This window comes from Alternaria ventricosa (assembly GCF_023758065.1).
Source record: "Alternaria ventricosa strain BMP 2768 chromosome Unknown scaffold_4, whole genome shotgun sequence".
NCBI lineage: Eukaryota > Fungi > Ascomycota > Dothideomycetes > Pleosporales > Pleosporaceae > Alternaria > Alternaria ventricosa.
Window position 1 is genome coordinate 1,836,910 of NW_026055684.1, and position 18,972 is coordinate 1,855,881.

The 18,972-nt window shown below is 54.1% G+C and overlaps 2 protein-coding genes across 2 annotated transcripts; both read right to left on the reverse strand.

Moving 5' to 3' along the window:
- Window positions 1-495: 495 nt before the first annotated feature.
- Window positions 496-12,766, reverse strand: J4E93_003283 (putative Hybrid PKS-NRPS biosynthetic cluster; the record flags this gene model as incomplete). The annotated part of the gene is made up of 4 exons (XM_049341223.1): window positions 496-3,428; window positions 3,487-5,286; window positions 5,340-8,554; window positions 8,670-12,766. The coding sequence occupies 4 exons, from the start codon at window positions 12,764-12,766 to the stop codon at window positions 496-498; spliced, it is 12,045 nt and encodes a 4,014-aa protein (XP_049202105.1).
- Window positions 12,767-15,565: 2,799 nt separating this feature from the next.
- On the reverse strand, window positions 15,566-16,708 carry J4E93_003284 (uncharacterized protein; the record flags this gene model as incomplete). The annotated part of the gene is made up of 2 exons (XM_049341224.1): window positions 15,566-15,745; window positions 16,034-16,708. 2 exons carry the CDS (start codon window positions 16,706-16,708, stop codon window positions 15,566-15,568), a joined length of 855 nt encoding a protein of 284 aa, XP_049202106.1.
- Window positions 16,709-18,972: the final 2,264 nt, after the last annotated feature.

Genomic DNA, 18,972 nt, shown 5'->3' on the forward strand with positions numbered 1-18,972 from the left:
TCAATTAGCATCTTCGGTATAGCGGGGAGGTTTTGATGATATGAATGTGCTGCTGCTGCGGTCGCAACCAAGACAGTTGCCCTGTGAAGCAATATTGTGAGGTGCGACTCCAAGTCAGAGGACGCAGGGCAAGGTGAAAGCTAGATGCTGATGTCATCGGCTGGAAATGTGATTACGTCAACCCGGCCCGTGCGCCACCAGCGCCGCTTCTCGAACTCCAAATCTCCAGACGCGCCGAGCACGCGTCAACGATTAACGCGCATCGTGTTCTCATTCGGAACTGCCTCAGATTCCATAGAGTAGGTATGCGCACGAAAACAATATTAATGACATTTCTACCTTGTACCCATTCCCCAAACTATGCCGGAAATCACCAAAGTCTTCTTAACCCAAGCAATTCCACGATGCCTACCCAGGTATCCTAGCTCCCTGATATGTGCTCCCGAGTGAGTAGCAAAGGAAAGCACCCTCCATGACCATCACTACAAGCAGTATCTAGTTCTCTTTGCTCAACAACAGCTTTTGTCCGACCTGCAGCCCACCATGCGCATCGGCGTCGCGCAGGAACTCGCCCACCAGAGGATTCATACCACTCCGAACCGCACCATCCACCCACTCGCCTATGGGCAACGATTCCAGCCCACTACCCGCCTCGCCGCTCAACAGCTCCCGAATACTCTGCACGGGGATAATCTGGTCGCCTGCGTGGTGCAGATACTCGACTCGCGAGTTGCCGTCAGCACCTGTAGTCGCCTGCAAGACCGAACGAGCGATGCCCTCAGTGACGTTCTCGAGAGATACAAGATCTACATAGCCTGTCCAGCGGCTCAAGTCTGGCAGCGCCTTGATCAGGGACCCATACTCGAGGAGGTTAGACATGATGTCCTCAGCTGCATCATCGCCCATGATGGCTGAGGGCCGGTGGATGAACACCGGTAGGCCGATCTGCTGGCTGGCCTTTTCCAGGAAAACCTCGCTGACCCACTTAGAAGCCGCATAACCGTTAGCTAGCCCTGCGCCACCGTCTGGATGAGGTGGGAAGCGGGCGAGCGACTCTGGAGCTAGCGTCTCGGACTTGTTGAACTTGCCTGCCGTAGCAGTCGAGACGAAATGGAGCGGAACACGACGAGTAGATGCGAGCCGCACGAGTTCCTCTGTAGAGGAAACATTGGCACTTCTGAGAGACTGGTATGTCTTGAGGAACGACACGTCTGCACCGTTGTGGATGATGGCGTCTGCTGAGGCTGAGATCGACTTGGCCTCCGCTTCTGTTAGTCCGCAACGCGGAAGAGAAAGATCACCCTTATGCAGTACGACCTTTGCGCAGCTTGCAAATTCGGCCAACTTGCTGACGTCGCGAATCGCAATGCAATGTATCTTGCCAACATCGGGGGCCTGAACTAGCAGTCGGAGCAGAGAGCTGCCCAGGAGACCTGTCGCGCCGCTGATTACCACAGTCTTGGGAGACGTGTGGACCTGCACTGCTACTCCCGGAGCTTGGTGTGTGCTTCCTTCCAGAAGGTCGCTCGGGATCGCGGTTTCAGCCTCCCAGTCGATCGGCTTGTCAGCATCTGAAGATACATCCTGCATCATGGTTGCCATGGCGCCCAGTGTGCTGTTCTCAAACAGCTTCAATAGGGGCAGGCTGGCTTTGAAAGTCTTGTTGATGAGCTGCCGCAGCTCGATGAGCAGCATGGAGTTGCCACCAACGTGGAAAAAGTCAGAACTGGCGTCGATACGATGCACCTCCTGCATGTGCTCCGGCAGTGTGTCTAGCCAGACCTGGACCAGCTTGGATTCCATCTCTGTCAGCTCCTCTGTCGATTCCGATCCCCGCACAGTGCTTGAAATAGCGAGTCCCCGGAGGGCTCTTCTGTCCACTTTTCCGGCTGCATTTAGTGGCATCGAGGAAACAGCGATAATGGCCGCGGGCCGCATATACTGCGGCAGGTCCAGCGAGGCGGCGAGGTTGCCGAGGAATTGGATCTCGCTCTCCACCGAGTTGTCCGAAGGCGACAGCACCGCATGTGCAATCAACAGTGCAGGGTCACCCCGAGGCGTTACTGCCACCATCTTTACACGTCCGTTGGCCGCGTCCAGTATGGACTGTTCGATATCTTGCAATTCGATACGCAGGCCTCTGAGTTTGATCTGCGTGTCTCCATCGATGCGACCGATGATTTCCAAGGAACCATCTGATCTGAGGACGCCCTTATCTCCAGTTCGGTACATTCTAGTCCACCCGTTCTGTGTAGCCACCGAAGTCGGCATAGGGTCGTGCAGGAACTTGCTTTGCGACTCATCGCTACTGTTGATGTAACCCATGGCTACGCCTGCGCCCGCGATGCAGACCTCTCCGGACCAACCGATTGGCAAGACGCTCAAATCTTGATCCACGATGTAGACACCGTAGTTTGGAAGGGTCCTACCGGCTGGAACAAGGCCATCATTGTGGTTCAGCAAGCTCAGATCCAGCTCGCTTGACGACATGGCGCATTCGGTCGGGCCGTAAGCGTTGAAGTAGTGGAAGTCGTGTTCGAAGTGGGCACCGAGCTTACGGAAGCTTTGCAGGAGCTCAGGCGAGAACTTCTCACCACCCGCCGTGGCATATGCCCAGTGTGTGCTTCGAAAAAGGCTAGTCGCGCCGTGCCTGAGCCAGGCGAGATATTCCGACGGGGTTGCGCTGGTGTATGTGATCTTCTCTTCCCGCACAATGTTGGTCACGGCTACAGGGTCTTTGCGGAGGACTTCTGGAACGATGACGAGAGTACCTCCATTGGCGAGCGCCATGAAGATCTGGTTCAGAGACATGTCGAAACCCACGGAACTCTGCTGCAAGACCGTCTCACGTCCAAACCCATGCGTGTGCACCAAGGCCTCTACGTGGTTGCGCAAGCTACCGTGTGACAACATCACGCCTTTGGGAACTCCCGAGGTTCCACTGGTGAACAGTATAGCTGCCGGCTCGCTCGCTCGGGCGGAGACCGGAGGAAGGCTTGACGTCCCATCCTGGAGAAGGAGGATATCCAGAACAGCGACGGAGGGCGCGAGTTCCAGGGTCTCAATCTGGGTAGCCGTTGTAGTGTTGACAAGCAGCGTAGAGCACTTGGACTCTTCCATCATGACGTGGAGCCTCGCTGGCGGGATATTGCAGTCCAAGGGAACGTAGACGGCGCCAACTCGGAGAATGGCAAGCAAGGAAAACACAAAGTGGGGCGACGGCTCCTGGAAGACTGCCACAATCGATCCTGGATTCGTGCCTGCCTTGAGAAGTGCGGATGATATCCTTCCAACATGTTGCTCAAGCTGTTGGTATGTCCAGGACATGCCGTTGCAGCTTTTTACTGAGGTTTCGTCCGGGTGCTTCGCAATCATCTCGTCGATACGATGCGCCAGGGTCTCCGGCCACTTGGAAGTCATTACGGGACCTGCAAGATGTTTTTAGCGCTCCGGGGTCTATGTTAAATGTGTAGACAGCCGACTTACCTTTTCCAAGCTCGATCGCAGTGCTGACATCCTGACTTGAGAATAAGGACACGTCCTGCAAGGTCATGCCGCAGGACCGAGAAAGGTCATTCAACAAGGCGAAGTACATGTCCAGAAGCTGGGATGCATCGCTTTCAGAGTACAGACCGCGCTGCACCAACAGAGTGACGCGAGTTTCGCCCCCTGGATTCTCGATGATGTCCAGAGACACGTCGTAACCGGACCCCGGAAGATCAATTGACTTGACTTCAGCCTCTGCACTATCGAAGCGTCGCTTCTCACTCACACCCTGGCGATAGTTGATGAATGCTTGGAAGAGAGGACTGATTGCTGTCGACCTCTCGCAGCTTACGTTGTCGAGCAAAACATCGAATGGCAGCCTCGAGTGGGACATTGCTCGATAAGCCTTCTTGCGCGTCTCTTTCAGCACCTCCTCGAATGAGTGCTGATTCTCCAAATGGAACCTGAGCGGCAGCAAGTTCAGATACATGCCGATGCTCTTCGCAACTCGGTCGTCCCAGCGGTTGGCGTCCGCCATACCAATGCAAACATCGCTGTCGCCGAACAGCTTGAATAGAAGGACCTCAAATGCGCCCAGATGGAAGTGGAATAGATTTGCCTTCCGCTCGCGACATGCGTCTTGGATCTGTGATGAGAGCTGCGAGTCGATGACGCGACTCACTGAGTTGTGCGCGTATGCGGCCAGTGGGACGCGATTCTTGGCTGCCGAGAATGGAAGAAGAGGGAGCGGCGACGGCGGTGCTGCGAACTCGGACCGCCAGTACTCTATCTCACTTTGCATTACCTCCGATGCCAAGTCCTCACGCAGTTTCTCCGAGTAGGACGAATACTGATACGCTGGCTCAACGTTCAGGTCTTGGCCGTTGTAGGCTTTCTGTAGGTCATCGAGGAGGACCTCCAGACTGATGCCATCCATAATGATGTGGTGGGATCCAAGGAGAAGATAGCTCTTCGTTGTTGTCAAGCTGAGATGCACAATGCGCATGCAGTCGCCGTGCTCGATATCATAGACGTGGTTCTTGAGTCGCTTCAATTCTTGTGCCACGCCCGCTTCATCAGCGAGAAGCATAGTTTCGAGGCGCAAACGCGAAGTTTCGGAAATGCCCTGCACAGGTCTCTGATTCTCATCCACGAAGAAAGAAGTCCGGAAAGACTCGTGCCGTGCTGCCACCTTCTGAACGGCGCTTTCCAGGTTCCCTAATTTTATGGTGCCGTTGACCGCCACGCATATAGTGCTGTTCGCCGTCGTCTGATCTTCCATCAGGTGTTTTTGGAACCAGAACCGGGACTGGCCAGGTGAGATGGGGTGTATCTTGTCAAAGCTTGGCTTGGTCACCTCATTGGAGTCTGCGACCGAGCCAGAGGTAGCGGACGATGCCTCCTGCTTATCCAAGTCGTCATCGCTCAGATTGCTTGGACTGGACGAGTCTGTGCTTGTCTGTGGGGTTCTTGAAGGAGATGGATCAGTGGCATCTGGGGCCGGCAATGGCGTTGCATCCTGAAGCATCACTTCGGGACCAGAGGAGGAGTCGCCCTGGTCTGGAGTTTGGCGGGCTGGCGTGTTGGCCACTGCGTGATCGAGCAGCTCTTGAACCAGACCGCCAGATAAGATCATGAACACAGGCACTTCAGTCTGGAGCTCCTTCAAGAACCAGGAACGAATCTCCACGGCGACCAAAGAGTCGACGCCGAGATCATCAATCCTTGATGCAAGAATCTGGGACGCCTCTTTGTCGTCTGGAATCTGGAGAATGACACGTAGCTTACGGATGAAGCCATCTAGAGACTGTCAGTCTTATGCTGCAGTGCATAGCCAGGATGTGCACGCTTACCTTGCACGATATCGCGAACCTCTTCCTCCGTAGCTGCTTCGACCAGTCGGCTCTTGATCGACGCGTCAGCCGCCCGTTTGGTGCTCTTGCTGTCACCCACCTGGTCGTTTTGAAGGCAGTGCTGGAAACGAGGGAACTTGGGCCAACGGATCATCACATCGTCGAGTCCAGACGTTCTTAAAGCTGTCATGACCTCGGGATTCCGCCCGGAGAGCGGATGGGATGCTAAGACGGCCTCGCCAAAGCAGAGGTGGAATTCCCTCTCGGATAGCAGCAAGAAGCCGACCTTGAAAGAAGCCTCGTGCACGCTACCTAAGAACCCATGATTGCGGTTGATGTATCCCACACCCATGACAGCGCCGATGTGGAAGATAGACGCCGCTAGGCCTTGACTGCGACGCTTGTTCGCGAGCGCCGTCATGAAGGAGTTGGCGGCGCTGTAGGCTGCTTGCCCGCGATTGCCGGCAATGGTGACAGCCGAGGAGAAAAAGACAAAGAAATCCAGCGCATCCGCGCCTCCACGGAAGAGCTCGTCCAAAAAGATGGCCCCGCAAAGCTTGGGCCGTAGCACCTTCGTCATCTTCTCGAGCGGCATCTCTGAGAATGAGACATCGTCGAGAACCATGGCGCCATGAGCGATACCTGCGATGGGCGGGAAGTTCTGACGGATGTGGTCCACAAGCGAAGAGAGCGCAGCCTTGTCAGTAATGTCGTTCGCAAAGACTTCAACTCTCACTCCGTCTTGCTTCATGCTCTCCAGCCATCTGGCATCCATCTTCGGTGAGCGACTCGTAAGCACTATGTTCCGCGCTCCGTGCGATGCCATCCAAGTGCAGGTAGACTGCGCCAAGTCGCTCGTCAGTCCAAACATGACATATGTCTTGTCGCTCTTGAAGTGGACAAGGCCGTCGACCGTGGAAATCTGCACTGGAACTGGGGAGGCGCTGTTCCAGTCCAAGACGGCTGGAGTGGCAGCCTCGATTTCGGACCCACCAACCAGCTGTTCCAATGTTATAGGCGCCAAGTTGGAGCTCAAAGGCTTCGACAGGAGCGTGTCCCTCATAGCCCACTGCACAACCCTGTGGAGTCTTGGGCGGAGATCCTGTATGGCAAAACCACGAGCATGCTGCAGTGCTTGTATCCCTGCGAGCGTCGTCCGAAGGCAGGAGTCGGGTAGAGCGGAGGCAATCATCTCGCCCATCTGCCTCTGTTGGGCATCCTTGGAGCCGTCCACAAACATTGCGACAGCAAAGGGCAGCAAAGACCGGACCTCGCGCTTTTGAGCATAGGAATCAATGCTGATCCACGCGCCGTCAGCGATTGGTGTGGCGGAAGTGGTGAAGAAGACGGTCACGTTGACGAGAGATGCAGCCTCAATGACGCTGGATGCAATCTCTGGAGATGGCTCATGGAAAAGCAGGGTAGAGTCCCTCCGACACACGGAAAGCAGGTTCTCGACGCGCAGCAGATTATCCAGCTGGGAGAGGAATTGAGATTCGCTACCCGCGGGCACTTCAACCTCTACCACGTCTTCTGGATGGACTAGGGCATGCGAGCCATTGGTCGGCGTAATGGAGACGACAGATTTGGCCGTGGCCATGTTCGTACCCAAGACCAGATAGGTCGGCTGAAGAGGAGCCGTAAGCACAGGCGCCAAGAGCGAGTAGGCAACCTTGATCACCACATCCGAAGCATCTTCGACAACACCCTGCCGATTCGACATGGACATCCTGGTCTGGAGAGAACTATTATGAACCAGAGCCGGCTTGGTAGAATCGAGCGAGAGATTGACCGGCGTGGTCTGCGGGTCGATGGCATGGTAAATGGTTCGCTTCGACGCGTTGTATCGATCGTTGATAACGTTTTCGTGATGGACGCGCGCAACCATGAGCTGTCCGTTCTCAAGAGCGAGCTCATGCTCTTGTGTCCACAGCATCTTGTCGATGCTACCGTTCTTTTCCCATGTGGTGCCATAGCGGAGGCGAATGAGTGTCTCCAGAAGTTGTCGAGGATCGGGCTTGGTGCCGTTCTCCAGATCGAGTACTTGCGCAACTAGGTCGGGGATTTCGAGCAGCACAGTTCGTATGAGACCGATCGACATGTTCATATACGGCTCATCCGACCTGCAACCCTGTGTTACCCAGAGGACGGTTCCTTGGGTCTCGAATAGTCGCTGTATTCCCTTGAGCGTCTGTTCTGACAGGGAGCGGAAGATAGGCTCATCCAATTCCGCTAGGCAAAGAATCGCGCTGTTAGGTGTCGTCTTGGCGGAGCCTGTCATATCACCAAGTGTCCGATAGACGGCATGCTTCACCCCAAACGGCTGGATAAGCCGAATGATCTGGCTAATGAGCTGGCTGGTTCCCAACGTCTGACCACCGATGATCACCAGGTCCCATCCCTCTTCGCCAACCGGCTTGTAGGTGCTGAAGGAGGAAAGTGGCTCGCGGAGCAGCGAGACGCGCTCATCGACAGCTTGTGTAACCCAGACGGTCAGCGTTGAAGGGAACACATCGATCTCGGGGGTGGCCGTGTCAATGCCCGAGAAGCCGCATTCAAGGAGCAACTGGTGCCATTCGAGCGTCGATACACCAGGCGACAGCATTCTCCCGTCGTTCTGACCTAGCCACCAACCTGTGGTGGCAGACATCATGAAACCGGTACGGCTCACGTCATTGTTGGTGATCTCCTGCATGACTAGGTAGCCTCCAGGCTTCATGAGCTGGCGCGAATTCCTCAAGGTGCGGCGTAGATCTGTCGTCGCGTGGAGGACTAGCGAGGCCACGACCATGTCGTACGAATGTTCCTCGTACCCTTGTGCCACGACGTCTTTCTCGCAGTCCAGAGTCTTGAATATCATCTTGTCGCTCCCGGCAGAGAATACCTGCTGTGCAGTCTCGAAGAAACCCGAAGAGATGTCGGTATAGGTGTAGGAGGCGAACGAGCGGCCAATCTCTTTCATGATCACCTTGGTAGCTCCACCTGTACCAGCACCGATCTCCAGTACCTTCATGCGGCCGTATCGATGTACAATCTGCTTCACAGTCTGGCCGAGGAAGAGAGACCACTCTCGTAGGCCCATACCGACCTCGTAGAAGCGATCCAGCAGACCGTCCTTGGTCATGTGCTCGAGAATCGTCGTCTCGCCTCTGAGAACAGCCGGAAGGTTGTCACCCACAGCGCGAGCGAGCTGAAGTTCTGTTCTATGTGCCCATCTGCGCGAGAGTCAAGTCAGCATTCCTGATCGAAGAACTAAGGGGGCAGGGGCAAGAAAGAAAGCCCAAACAGAAGGTGCGCTTTGTCATGAGATGAAGATAGAGTGGCACTTACTTGACTTTCAAGGCCGCAATGTCGTCTGCGGTGTCATCCAGCCATCTGCTCTGAGAGTATGGTCTCGTACCGGTGGTAGAAATGACGTGGTGGTAGAACTCGAACATGCACTCAAAATGCCACTCGAGGTTCATGGTTTGTCTGACGTCCTTGGGGAAGGTGCTAGTGATGTTCCTCATGTAATCGAGAACGACCCTTTCCATGACCTCAGCGAACTCGTAGTCCTCAGCCGTGGACCTGAAACCGCCCATGGCCAATTCGCAATCTGGGTTGAGCGGCGCCCAGATGTGCTCGGTGAAGAACTTCTTATCCATATCCGCGGTGGGCTCGGCAAAAGCGACGACTTGAATACCCTCCATCTGGACCAGGCCGGCGCCCTCGTGGGTATAGATGTCGACATCGCCGCGGAGTTGCTTGGAAGTCATCGGGTTCTCAGTCAGGTGCGCGCACGAGTTTACGCTCTTGCTTTCTGCCCCGAGATGCTGCTTGCACAAACCGACATTGACGCGGAAGCTTTTGATCCCAGTAGGAACATGCAGCTGTTGAAGACTGCCATCACCCGGGAAGCAATACGCCAAGAAGATGCCCTGCAGCGCCGTGTCCAGCATAGCCGGGTGTAGGAGCATCTTCACTGGCTCATCATTCTGCGCAGGCACTGAGATGGTCGAAGAAGAGTAGTCGAGCCTTCTCTTGATCGAAGAGAGCGTCCGGAAGTCGCCGCTATAGCTGTAGCCAATGGGCTCCAGAGATGAGTAGAACCGGTCTTCTGAGACGATGGTGAGATTGGGAGGGTCACCTTTTCGAGACGGCAGCCATCGGGGGTGCGAATCTCCTGTCGTCACCCGGATACTACCCGTCGCATGTGTGGAAAGAAGTTCTACTTCTGCATTGGTCGACGCATGATACGAGAAGGAAGCGACGTAACTCTTGTTACCTTCTTCCTTGGCGATGTTGTGCAGCGTGAAGAGTGTCTCGATGCCAGCATCGCTATCCCCAAAGACTAGCGGTTTACCGAGGCTGAAGTCCTGTATCTCTATCACAGCAATGGCTTCATCTGGAGACAGCGATCTAGCTGCCTCCACAGCGGTGGCGATGTAAGCTGTTGCTGGATAGATGACCTGACCCTGAAGCTGATGGCCCCGGACCCAAGGCATCTCACTGAGCTTAAGCAGATTCCTCCAGCGAATCTCGTGCTCGGTCACATCTGTCGTTCTCGCGCCGAGTAACGGATTGTGAGGGTTCTTGGCGCTGGCTACAGCTCTAGACATCCGAGACTCGTGCCAGTAGAGTCTGTCGTGCTCCCAATGGTATGTGGGAAGGTCTTTCAAGAGATCTCGGCTGAGCGCACCGGATGTCGATAGGTCCATCGTGTGGAAGTCGACTGGAGAGGGAGAGAAACGAGACCACAAGTCGCCAAGAGCGTTGCTGAACGTATCGATGTCATCTTTCCCACGGTGCAGCAAGCCCACATACGGCAATGCTTCCGCATCACTGTGGGCACGAAGCGTCTCTAATACTGGTCCCTTCAACGCTGCATGTGGACCAACTTCGATAGCGAAGTCCAATTGGCCTTCTTTGGCAGTGGCAACAGACTGTACAGCCTGGGAGAAGAGAACAGGCCGGAGCAGGTTATTTACCCAGTATGAGCCAGAAAGATCGCAATCGCCCTGCATATCACCGCGCATCTCCGTATTCTCATACGTGCTGGAGAACCACGAAGGACCTCCCGGCGTGTCATGTTGAGGTCGGATGTTGCAGCCCTTTAGGCCCTCGAGGAAACCAGCTGCCACCTTCTCCATGTGTGACGAGTGATATGCTTTGTCGACCTTCAGGACTCTTGCAAACTTCCCTTCGTCTTGGAGAATCTCTCTCGCCTGCTCAATGGCATCGCTATCGCCAGAAAGGGTGACAGCTGTAGGCGAGTTGTAGGCAGCGACGCACAAACGACCCTTGAACATAGGCAGGTCGCAAAGCTCGTTCGCGTCCTCTGCAGATGCGCCAGCGGCCATCATGGCTCCAGGCTTGTCGGATGGACACATGGTCGAATAGTAACCCCGGTAGTACGCGATCTTGACCGCCTCTGCTCGGGTGATGAACCCTTTGGCGTAGGCTGCGGCAATCTCGCCCGAGGAGTGGCCGATGATCGCATGGAAGCTAACGCCTGCGCTGCGGAGAAGATCGTACAGGATAATCTCGATCGTGGTTGTGAGTGGCTGTGCATATGCAGCTTCTGCGACGCGAGATTCCGAGGCATTGCATGTGAGCTGGTCCACAAGTGTCCAACCTGGTCTGTGTGGCTCGGGAAGACGCTGCAGTTCACGATCCAGATCTTCGACTATTGTCCTGACATACGGGCTCTTCATCAAGCCTTTGCCCATAGTTGGCCACTGTGCACCCTGGCCAGTGAACACGCCCAGGATCTGTACTGGTCGCGAGAGTTCTCTCGCACGGATGCCAAAACTGGAGCCAGTACTTCCCTCCGACGATGCCGCCAGTAAGTCGTCAATCTTGGCCCGGAGGTCCTCCGCCGACTTTGCCGATATGCTGGCTCGGATTGCATGATGGGATCTTCGAGCATACAAGGTGTAGGAAAGATCACCAAGATCGACAGTAGGATGAGATTGAAGGTATTTCGAGTAGTAAGACAAGACTCCTCGTAATGCACTGCTAGATGCAGCTGAGAAGCTGAAGGGTGAGAACAGCGGAGTGGAAAGAGTCGTACTGTCCGGTGTAGGGGTGTCAGTGGAAGGCAGAAAGTTCTCGATGATGACATGCGCGTTGGTACCCCCGAAGCCGAAGCTGTTGACACTGGCACGGCGAATACCATCCGCGAGATTTGGCCATGGTTTGGAGCTTGTCGCAATCTCGAGATTAGTGTAGAACGGCTCCACGGCAGGATGAAGTTTGTTGAAAAGCAGATTGGGTGGTATGACGCCGTGCTGTACTGCGAGAGAGGCTTTGAGGAGACCAGCCAATCCCGCAGTACCCTCGGTATGTCCAATGACGGTCTTGATGGAGCCAACGTAGAGTGGATCGCCCTTGTGGGACGTGCTATCGCCGGGGTGGAAGAAGGCTTTGCTGATAGCCTCAGCTTCCTTTGGATCGCCAGCCGCAGTTCCAGTTCCGTGCGCCTCAAAGTATTGGCAGCGCTGATTGGGGTCTTTTGGATCCAGTCCAGCCTTCTTGTAAGTCTGCTCGATGAGATCCATCTGTGCAGAGGCACTTGGCATGGTGATACCTTTCGTTCGACCATCCTGGTTGACTCCACTCTCTCGAATGATGCACTCGATCTTGTCGCCGTCGGCGATCGCAGTGCTGAGGCGCTTCAAGATCACAGAAGCTACACCCTCACCACGCGCATACCCGCTAGCATCAGCATCCCACATGCGGGACCGACTATCGGCCGACAACATGTGTAGCGAGCTCTCGGCAATATACTGCCCCGACCCAAGGATCATGTTAACTCCCGCTGCGACCGCAACGTCCGAGTCGCCGCTTCGCAGCAACTGGACTGCTTGGTGCACCGCGACCAGGCTGGAGGAGCACGCGGTGTCGATGGTCATACAGGGGCCATGCCAGTCGAAGAAGTACGAAATGCGGTTCGACATGATACTTCTAGCCGTACCTGTCGGAGCATAGGTCGGCAAAGTGTCGACATCTTTGTGCAAATGGTCGTGGTAGTCAGCACACATGAGTCCAACGTAGACCCCGGTACGAGAGCCGATCATGGATTCCAGCGGTATTCCCGCCGCCTCCAGCGATTCGTAGACCACTTCCATCAGCAGGCGCTGCTGTGGATCAATGGCGGCTACTTCAACGGGCTTGATATTGAAGAACCCCGCGTCGAAGTGACGATGGTCCTCATCGAGAAAGTACGACTCCCGGACATCCGTCGTTGCGTGGTGGTTCGGGTCCGGATGGTAGAAGTTGTCGATGTTGAAACGATCCTCCGGGATGCGCTTGAGAAGATCGCGCGGATTGAGCAGAAGCTCCCAGAGTTTGGATGAATTGTTCGATGAGCCAGGGAAGCGCATGCCGCTTCCAATAACGGCGATTGGCTCTGCATTTCCATGTGAAGCGTCGCGGTGGGCAGTCATTGTGATGCAAGATGGTCGTATAACTTGGGACACGGTGTTGAAACTCGTCAATGATCAAAGTCGCGCGGAAGGATGTGGTGAGTCAATGTCTTTTGGTCAACTAATGTCTTTCATTCGTACTATCGAACTACACTACCACCCACTAACTTGCATACAAATGCTCACTCAGGGCGGCCCCAACTGTCCTGTGGCGTTCTTGACTTCGGCTTCCCGTCCCAACATCAGCATTCGCGAGGATTGGAGTCGTTGTCTCTCAGGCTGATGTATTTCGGGATCGGTGTCAGACTCGTAAGAACAGCCAGTCCGATTCGGGCCTCTACGTGGGCTCCGTGTGCGAAAGAAGAATCCGGAGCGGATAAAGATGTTGTGAAGAAACTGTAGCCTGGTCGCGTTAGTACCGAGCATGCAACGTCGGTACTTTTCTCTTTCGATATGGGTAGCAAAAATACCGAATAGTCTGCTGGGCCACGGTATCGGTACTATCCTGTAGTAGCGCTGAGGCTGCACCCACTTGTAGTGAAGGAAAATCGTAAGTACCGAAATGATGACACAATATATAGGCGGATAGGTTTTTCTTCCACATTCTTGCCCATTCGACCGTCAGACACGACCCTCAAACATACTCTCTGTTCATCTCTACCTATCCAAGCGAGCACGCAGTTGTGACCAAGTCCAGCGAGGCAGAATCGAGTCGTCGGTCCAGCGGATCATCCAGGCAAGGACACTAGCATCAGGCATAGTAAGTTCATTCATCAATCAGGCAACGTGTGCAACATGCTGACCTTATCTTCAAGGCCTTCTTCACTTTCCTACAGAAAACATGCCGTCAGGACCAGTCATAAGTGACTGGATCTGCAAGTCGCTAGTCTTCTTTCTCGCTATCGCCATGCAAGCGCGCCTGACCACGAAGCTCACGCCCGGTTTCTCTAAAAACCTCGAAGAGAGACTACCTGACCACAATAGAGTGCTGTTTTCATGGTGGCTGAACCCTTCGGATCAGCAGCTGAAAGCTTTCATGCTCGGCGTCAGTGCCTTCCTCTCGGTCGTGCTCTGGGTACCGAGCCTCCGTGGTATCGGGCTGCCAATGGGCGTCGTCTTGTCTATAACAGGGCTTTACTCTGACTTGCAGTTGAAGGAAAGCTTCATTCCGCACACTGCTCTTTTGTTAATGTGCTGCGCTGCGCTGTATCTGGAGTAGTAGAGAGGGGTGTTATGAGGGCCATGGATATTGTGCTGGACAATGTAGCATGCACTTCGGTGACCTGGCGTCATCAATGTAGCTGTGCGCGTGCAATATTTCACTTTGTCAGGTATCCTATCAATAAATCATGAGCTCTTGGCTTAGATCAGCTGTATGTATACCAATCATGTATACCGCCTCTATCCAAAAGTTACGAGTCTTTCATCTTCTAGTAGGAAAGTTTCTTCGAATCAAAGAGCCTCCGGCAGACGGTCCGCTAGCGTGACGCTAGTAGGTGGGTCCCGAGGTCGGGGCGTAAACGATCAAAGCTTCATCCCTTAAACACCCGTGAACGTGTGCAGTCATCCGCTATACAGCTCGTATCGCGAGCACATCGCACGCCTAAAAGGACCTTGTTGAGCATTGAGAGTGGTTCACGATCATCATTTTACACCCGCCTTGGCGATATACTGCGAGCTTGGAAATTGCAATCTACTGCCCCCACCCGTACTCCGCCCTCTCATTCCCGCCCCCTTTGACCCCGTCACCCACATTGTCCTCGTCAACCTGCTCGCCATCATCCATCACAACGCCTTAAGCGCCGCAGTAATAAAGCACAACCAAGCCGGCAGATCTGTAGTCCAAGCTCTGATCCAATTCATCCGAAGCCAGGACTCCATGGAGATAACGACATTACCATTGGGAATGTTTTTCTCGATAGCTGTTATGCGGCGCAGAGCCGTTGGCGCAAACAGCATATGAGCTAGACTGAAGAATAGTCCCCATGTATACCACGTCGTCGAGCCGAACTGATGCCCCGGTATAAGCAGATTGAGAATGCCGAGAAGGTAGCCGACGGGGTAGAAGACGATCAGCACCCACTGCCATCGAAGGCCGCCCCTAGTCCACCAGGCGGGAAGACTAGAGTTTGCTAACGGGCGAATGGGGTCCTGCACCCAAGTTCCGAACATCAGGTGCTCGTCGAGGGCGAACATGAGGGTCATGGAGGATACGAGCGCCGGACTGAGGCGGAGAAGCCGGAGAGCAATCTCCGCGAGTGACATGGCTGGCAGATGGGTAGGTGGGTAAGAATTTAATGTTGGCAGAGTTCAAGGAGCTGACTTCCGTGCTTCCAAATCAAGAAATCCTTGACATTTGCGACGCTTTGGAGATGATAGCTGGAAGGTCACCTTGTTGCTCGCAATTTATCCCTGCAATTGCATCAGTTTTTCTGCTCCCGAAGGTGTGTGGGACGTGTGTTGTGGGAAAACTGGAAAGTCCCGAAAACCTGGGCACGTCTGACCGTCTGACAGCGCGTGCATATCACGCCACTCGGCTACCACGTCCCAGAAAGTCCACCGAAGCCCATTCGGCTCGGATTCCCCCCTTGATGCTGGGTAGCGTCATATTCACGGGCGTGGTGTGTGTTCAGTAATGATTCGTAACACCTGAAGGCGTCTTACAGTATGTGGGGGTATCTTGCCCAGACTGAGTGCCGGAGGATACAATTTGTAAAGTTTACAGAAGGTGATGATACCTTGTCTAGCGTCCTAGTAACGATATGTATGAGGATCTATTTGCTCGCAATGCCGCTCGGTGCTGTTACACATCGATGCCTTTTACACTGGCTTGTACACAAGCTCATGTAGTCTGCGAATCTCCTCCTTCAGCGCCTTGGTCCCTGCTCTATCTGCTGAGCCATTTCCGCATCCTTCACTTTTCAACATGAGCTCGAGGAGGTGCCGGGGGATAACACTACCGCGAGTCTCGCTGTCGCATCCATCGCCATCTGAACCGGCCTCGTGATCATTCGGGTAGCCCAGTAAACGGCCAATTCTGTCTACCATTCTAATTACAGCTTGAATAAGGACAATGATCTGCAGATCTGGATCGGGAGGCAAGGAGACGTCAACTATGTTGAGAAACGAGATCGTAAAGAGATTGATTTGGCGGCGTGTGGCGAGTAACGCTGCTCGAATGGCGGAAAAGGTATTTCGACAGTGATGTAGAAGATTTGCGTGGCAAGATAGTAACAGCAGGCTCGTAGGCATGTCAACACTACTGCTCTGAGACGTCTGGTGCAATACAGCGAAGTCAACACTGCTATCTGTGCGACGCCGTTTCAGCGGCGACCGGCCTGTCGTGTCAGACATGTAGCTTTTTGACTCATCAACGTCCAATCCTTCGATTGGGCTCAGCCAACTACTGGTTACAGTGCTAGACTTGGGATTGTCGTGTGAGTCGTAGATAGCCGAGTGATTGGATCCGACGATGTCGACGAGCAGCCTGTGGTAGGTTTGAAGGCTTTGCGTCATAAAGATGACAGTATCGCAGAGAGTACGATTCTCCTCTGGTGGTGTAGCCAAAGCTGTCACACCCAAACCCGAGTGGATGTTCGTTGACCCGGCCCCTGTAGAGGTTGCGGCCCCCAATTGTCGGGACAGCTGCATATTCAAGTCTGACAGCTCTTGCATTGTCTCTTGGCGCATGAGTGAAAAGCAACCGCGTCCGTTGAGTGGCTCGGTAGAATCGATTGTAGGTCGTTCGTCTTCCGTGAGTGTTGGAATGGACTGGCCCGTGGAAAGATCCATCATCGGAAGGAGGAAGTGTTCGGTCGGAAGATTCATCGAATCGTCTTCGAGTGTGGCTTCCCCAGCGAGTGCAAAGTCGAAGGGGTCCAGGTACTGAACTGTGACACTTTGTAGCGCTGGGTCAATCGGTGTATCGTCGAGATCATGTACTAGCCAAGCGTCGCTGTCCATGGTAAAGTCGACAGCGGTTCTCGTTTGAGATGAATCGTTGAGAAGAGGTGATGATCGCGTGGGTTGGGATGGGTTGTGAGCACTGTCGCTGCTCTCTCGAGACTGTTCCTTGTCTGCCCGTCTCGGTCTACCCATCCGTATCCCGGTATCGATGATACATGTTGCCCCGGCTTTCTGGCACCTCTCACAAGGGGCCTTGGAATTCGAGCTCCGTATGCATCGCAGCTTCTGACCGCGACATCTGTCACATGCCAGCTGTTGGGACTTCTCTTTCTTTGGGGTCTCCACATTAGAACCCGACTTGCAACCCGAGAAGCAGCTGGAAGAATCTAGACGTGGCATGTTGGGAACAAAGAAAGGTCCGCGAGTAAACCATGCGAGGACATGCTAGGTCGGTAGCACCTAGAAAGGTAAGGACGAACGATGGTGATAGTGCGAACTATATGCCGTGACTCCCCAATGTATGGATTGAGGCTAGTCTTCAGCTACAGAAGCAAGTGAGACTCCTCGGCAAGCTTGCGATATTGCTATGACCAGCTTACGTGAGGCTAATGATGTACAGCAGAGAACCTTGTAGAACACGAGGAAGATGATAGGACTGACTCTATTGTTGTCTTATCCCGCAGAATAGGTTCTTATCTCAGGTCCCAGAGCGGCGTGCTGCTGCTGCCAGGCAGAGAGTTGGTGGTGGAGACCCAACGACCACTCAATCAAGAAACCTGCTCTCCCGAGCGTTGAACGAGGAGGAGCCGAATGCTAGCTGAGGTGTGCAGCTGTGGCATAAATGCAATGTGTTAGTGGATGGAAGATAAAGCCAATGTCTCTAAGGACACCCGTTTGGCTCCTCGTCCAAATGGCGGGACATAATGGGACTTGCCGTGAAGGATTCAAGGTCGCCGAGACTTTTGAACTTGCAGGACGCATGGCAAACCATTCGTTCATTAAGCGAAGGCGTGGCAGTACGACCCGAAAGTGCGACCCAACCTTGAAAGCATGCGTTACAGTGCGACCCCAAACGCGGGATACGGCGGCGGGCCGTTGGGCCACCCGTAGGAGCCACCCGTGGGCTGCCCAGGTGGGTGGGGATCTGATTGCGAACTCACGCCAGGGGGCCTCACATGGACTTCTCCGCGACGGCTTGAGTAAGGCTTTATCCTTTCTTCGTCACGCTAATAGCCGTCGTCATCTATTGCGTCATTTGCTCGTTGGATTTAATATGTATATGAGACATGCGGGTGTGCCTAGCTACGATGCTTACGGAAAGTGTTGCGGTAACCATCTGTGGCTGGAGATGTTACTTCGTGCCGGCAAAAACGCCGGCACGCTAACCAAAACAAGGTACGGAATATATACACCGGTGGAAGGCAGCGAGGTACTTACCAACATGTGTCTGCGGGCTTTGTCACACTTGAAAGCAGTAGCTTTCAAGCCACCTGCAGGAAGCCTGTCGACCGAGCTGAGACAATTCCACTTCCAACATCTAGCCGCGGAGGATCGCAAAACCCTGCGAGGTTGAGTATAGCCCACCCAGTAAAACCCTCCGCGGTGATGGCCAGGCTTCTTCCAGCCTTGAATACGTAGTTACAGACAGTTCCTCACATGCAACCCAAGGTGCGAATACTTCCGGACGTTCCATCAACTTCCTGTACCAAGGTTTCAACACAGCCCGTTGCCTACGCATCATCGTACTACAAATCTGGTACCAACCACACGGTCAGCCTATCGCCAAAAAGGTCGAACGATCCTTCCAACTGGCATTCCTGTTTTGTGAGATGACACACCAAAACTCAGCCGCTCCGAACTCGGAGTCAAATGAAGCTTCGGTCGATGCCCAGGATGCGACAACGGAAAAAAACCCACCAAAGTTCCAGAAAGGTCCAAGATTCTGGGCCATCATGGTCGTCCTCTCACTAGTGAGCCTTCTCACGGCTTTGGAGGCCACAGTTACCTCGACGGTTATGCCATCTCTCGTCGCAGATCTGGGTGGGGGCGAAGAATTCATCTGGGTTTCTAATGCATACTTCTTGACCATGTAAGCATCTCTAGAACTGAAGTCTTGTGCTTGAGCGATGAACGAGTAACTGATTCATATAGGACTTCTTTGATGCCCATGTATGGACAGCTCGCAAATGTATTCGGTCGTCGGTGGCCCATGATCATATCAGCGGTCATTTTCATGATAGGGAGTGGTGTTTGTGGCGGGTAAGTTATCACACCCTTGACATCCGACTCGCGATCCAATTTCTTCGTTTCAAGCTCGAAGT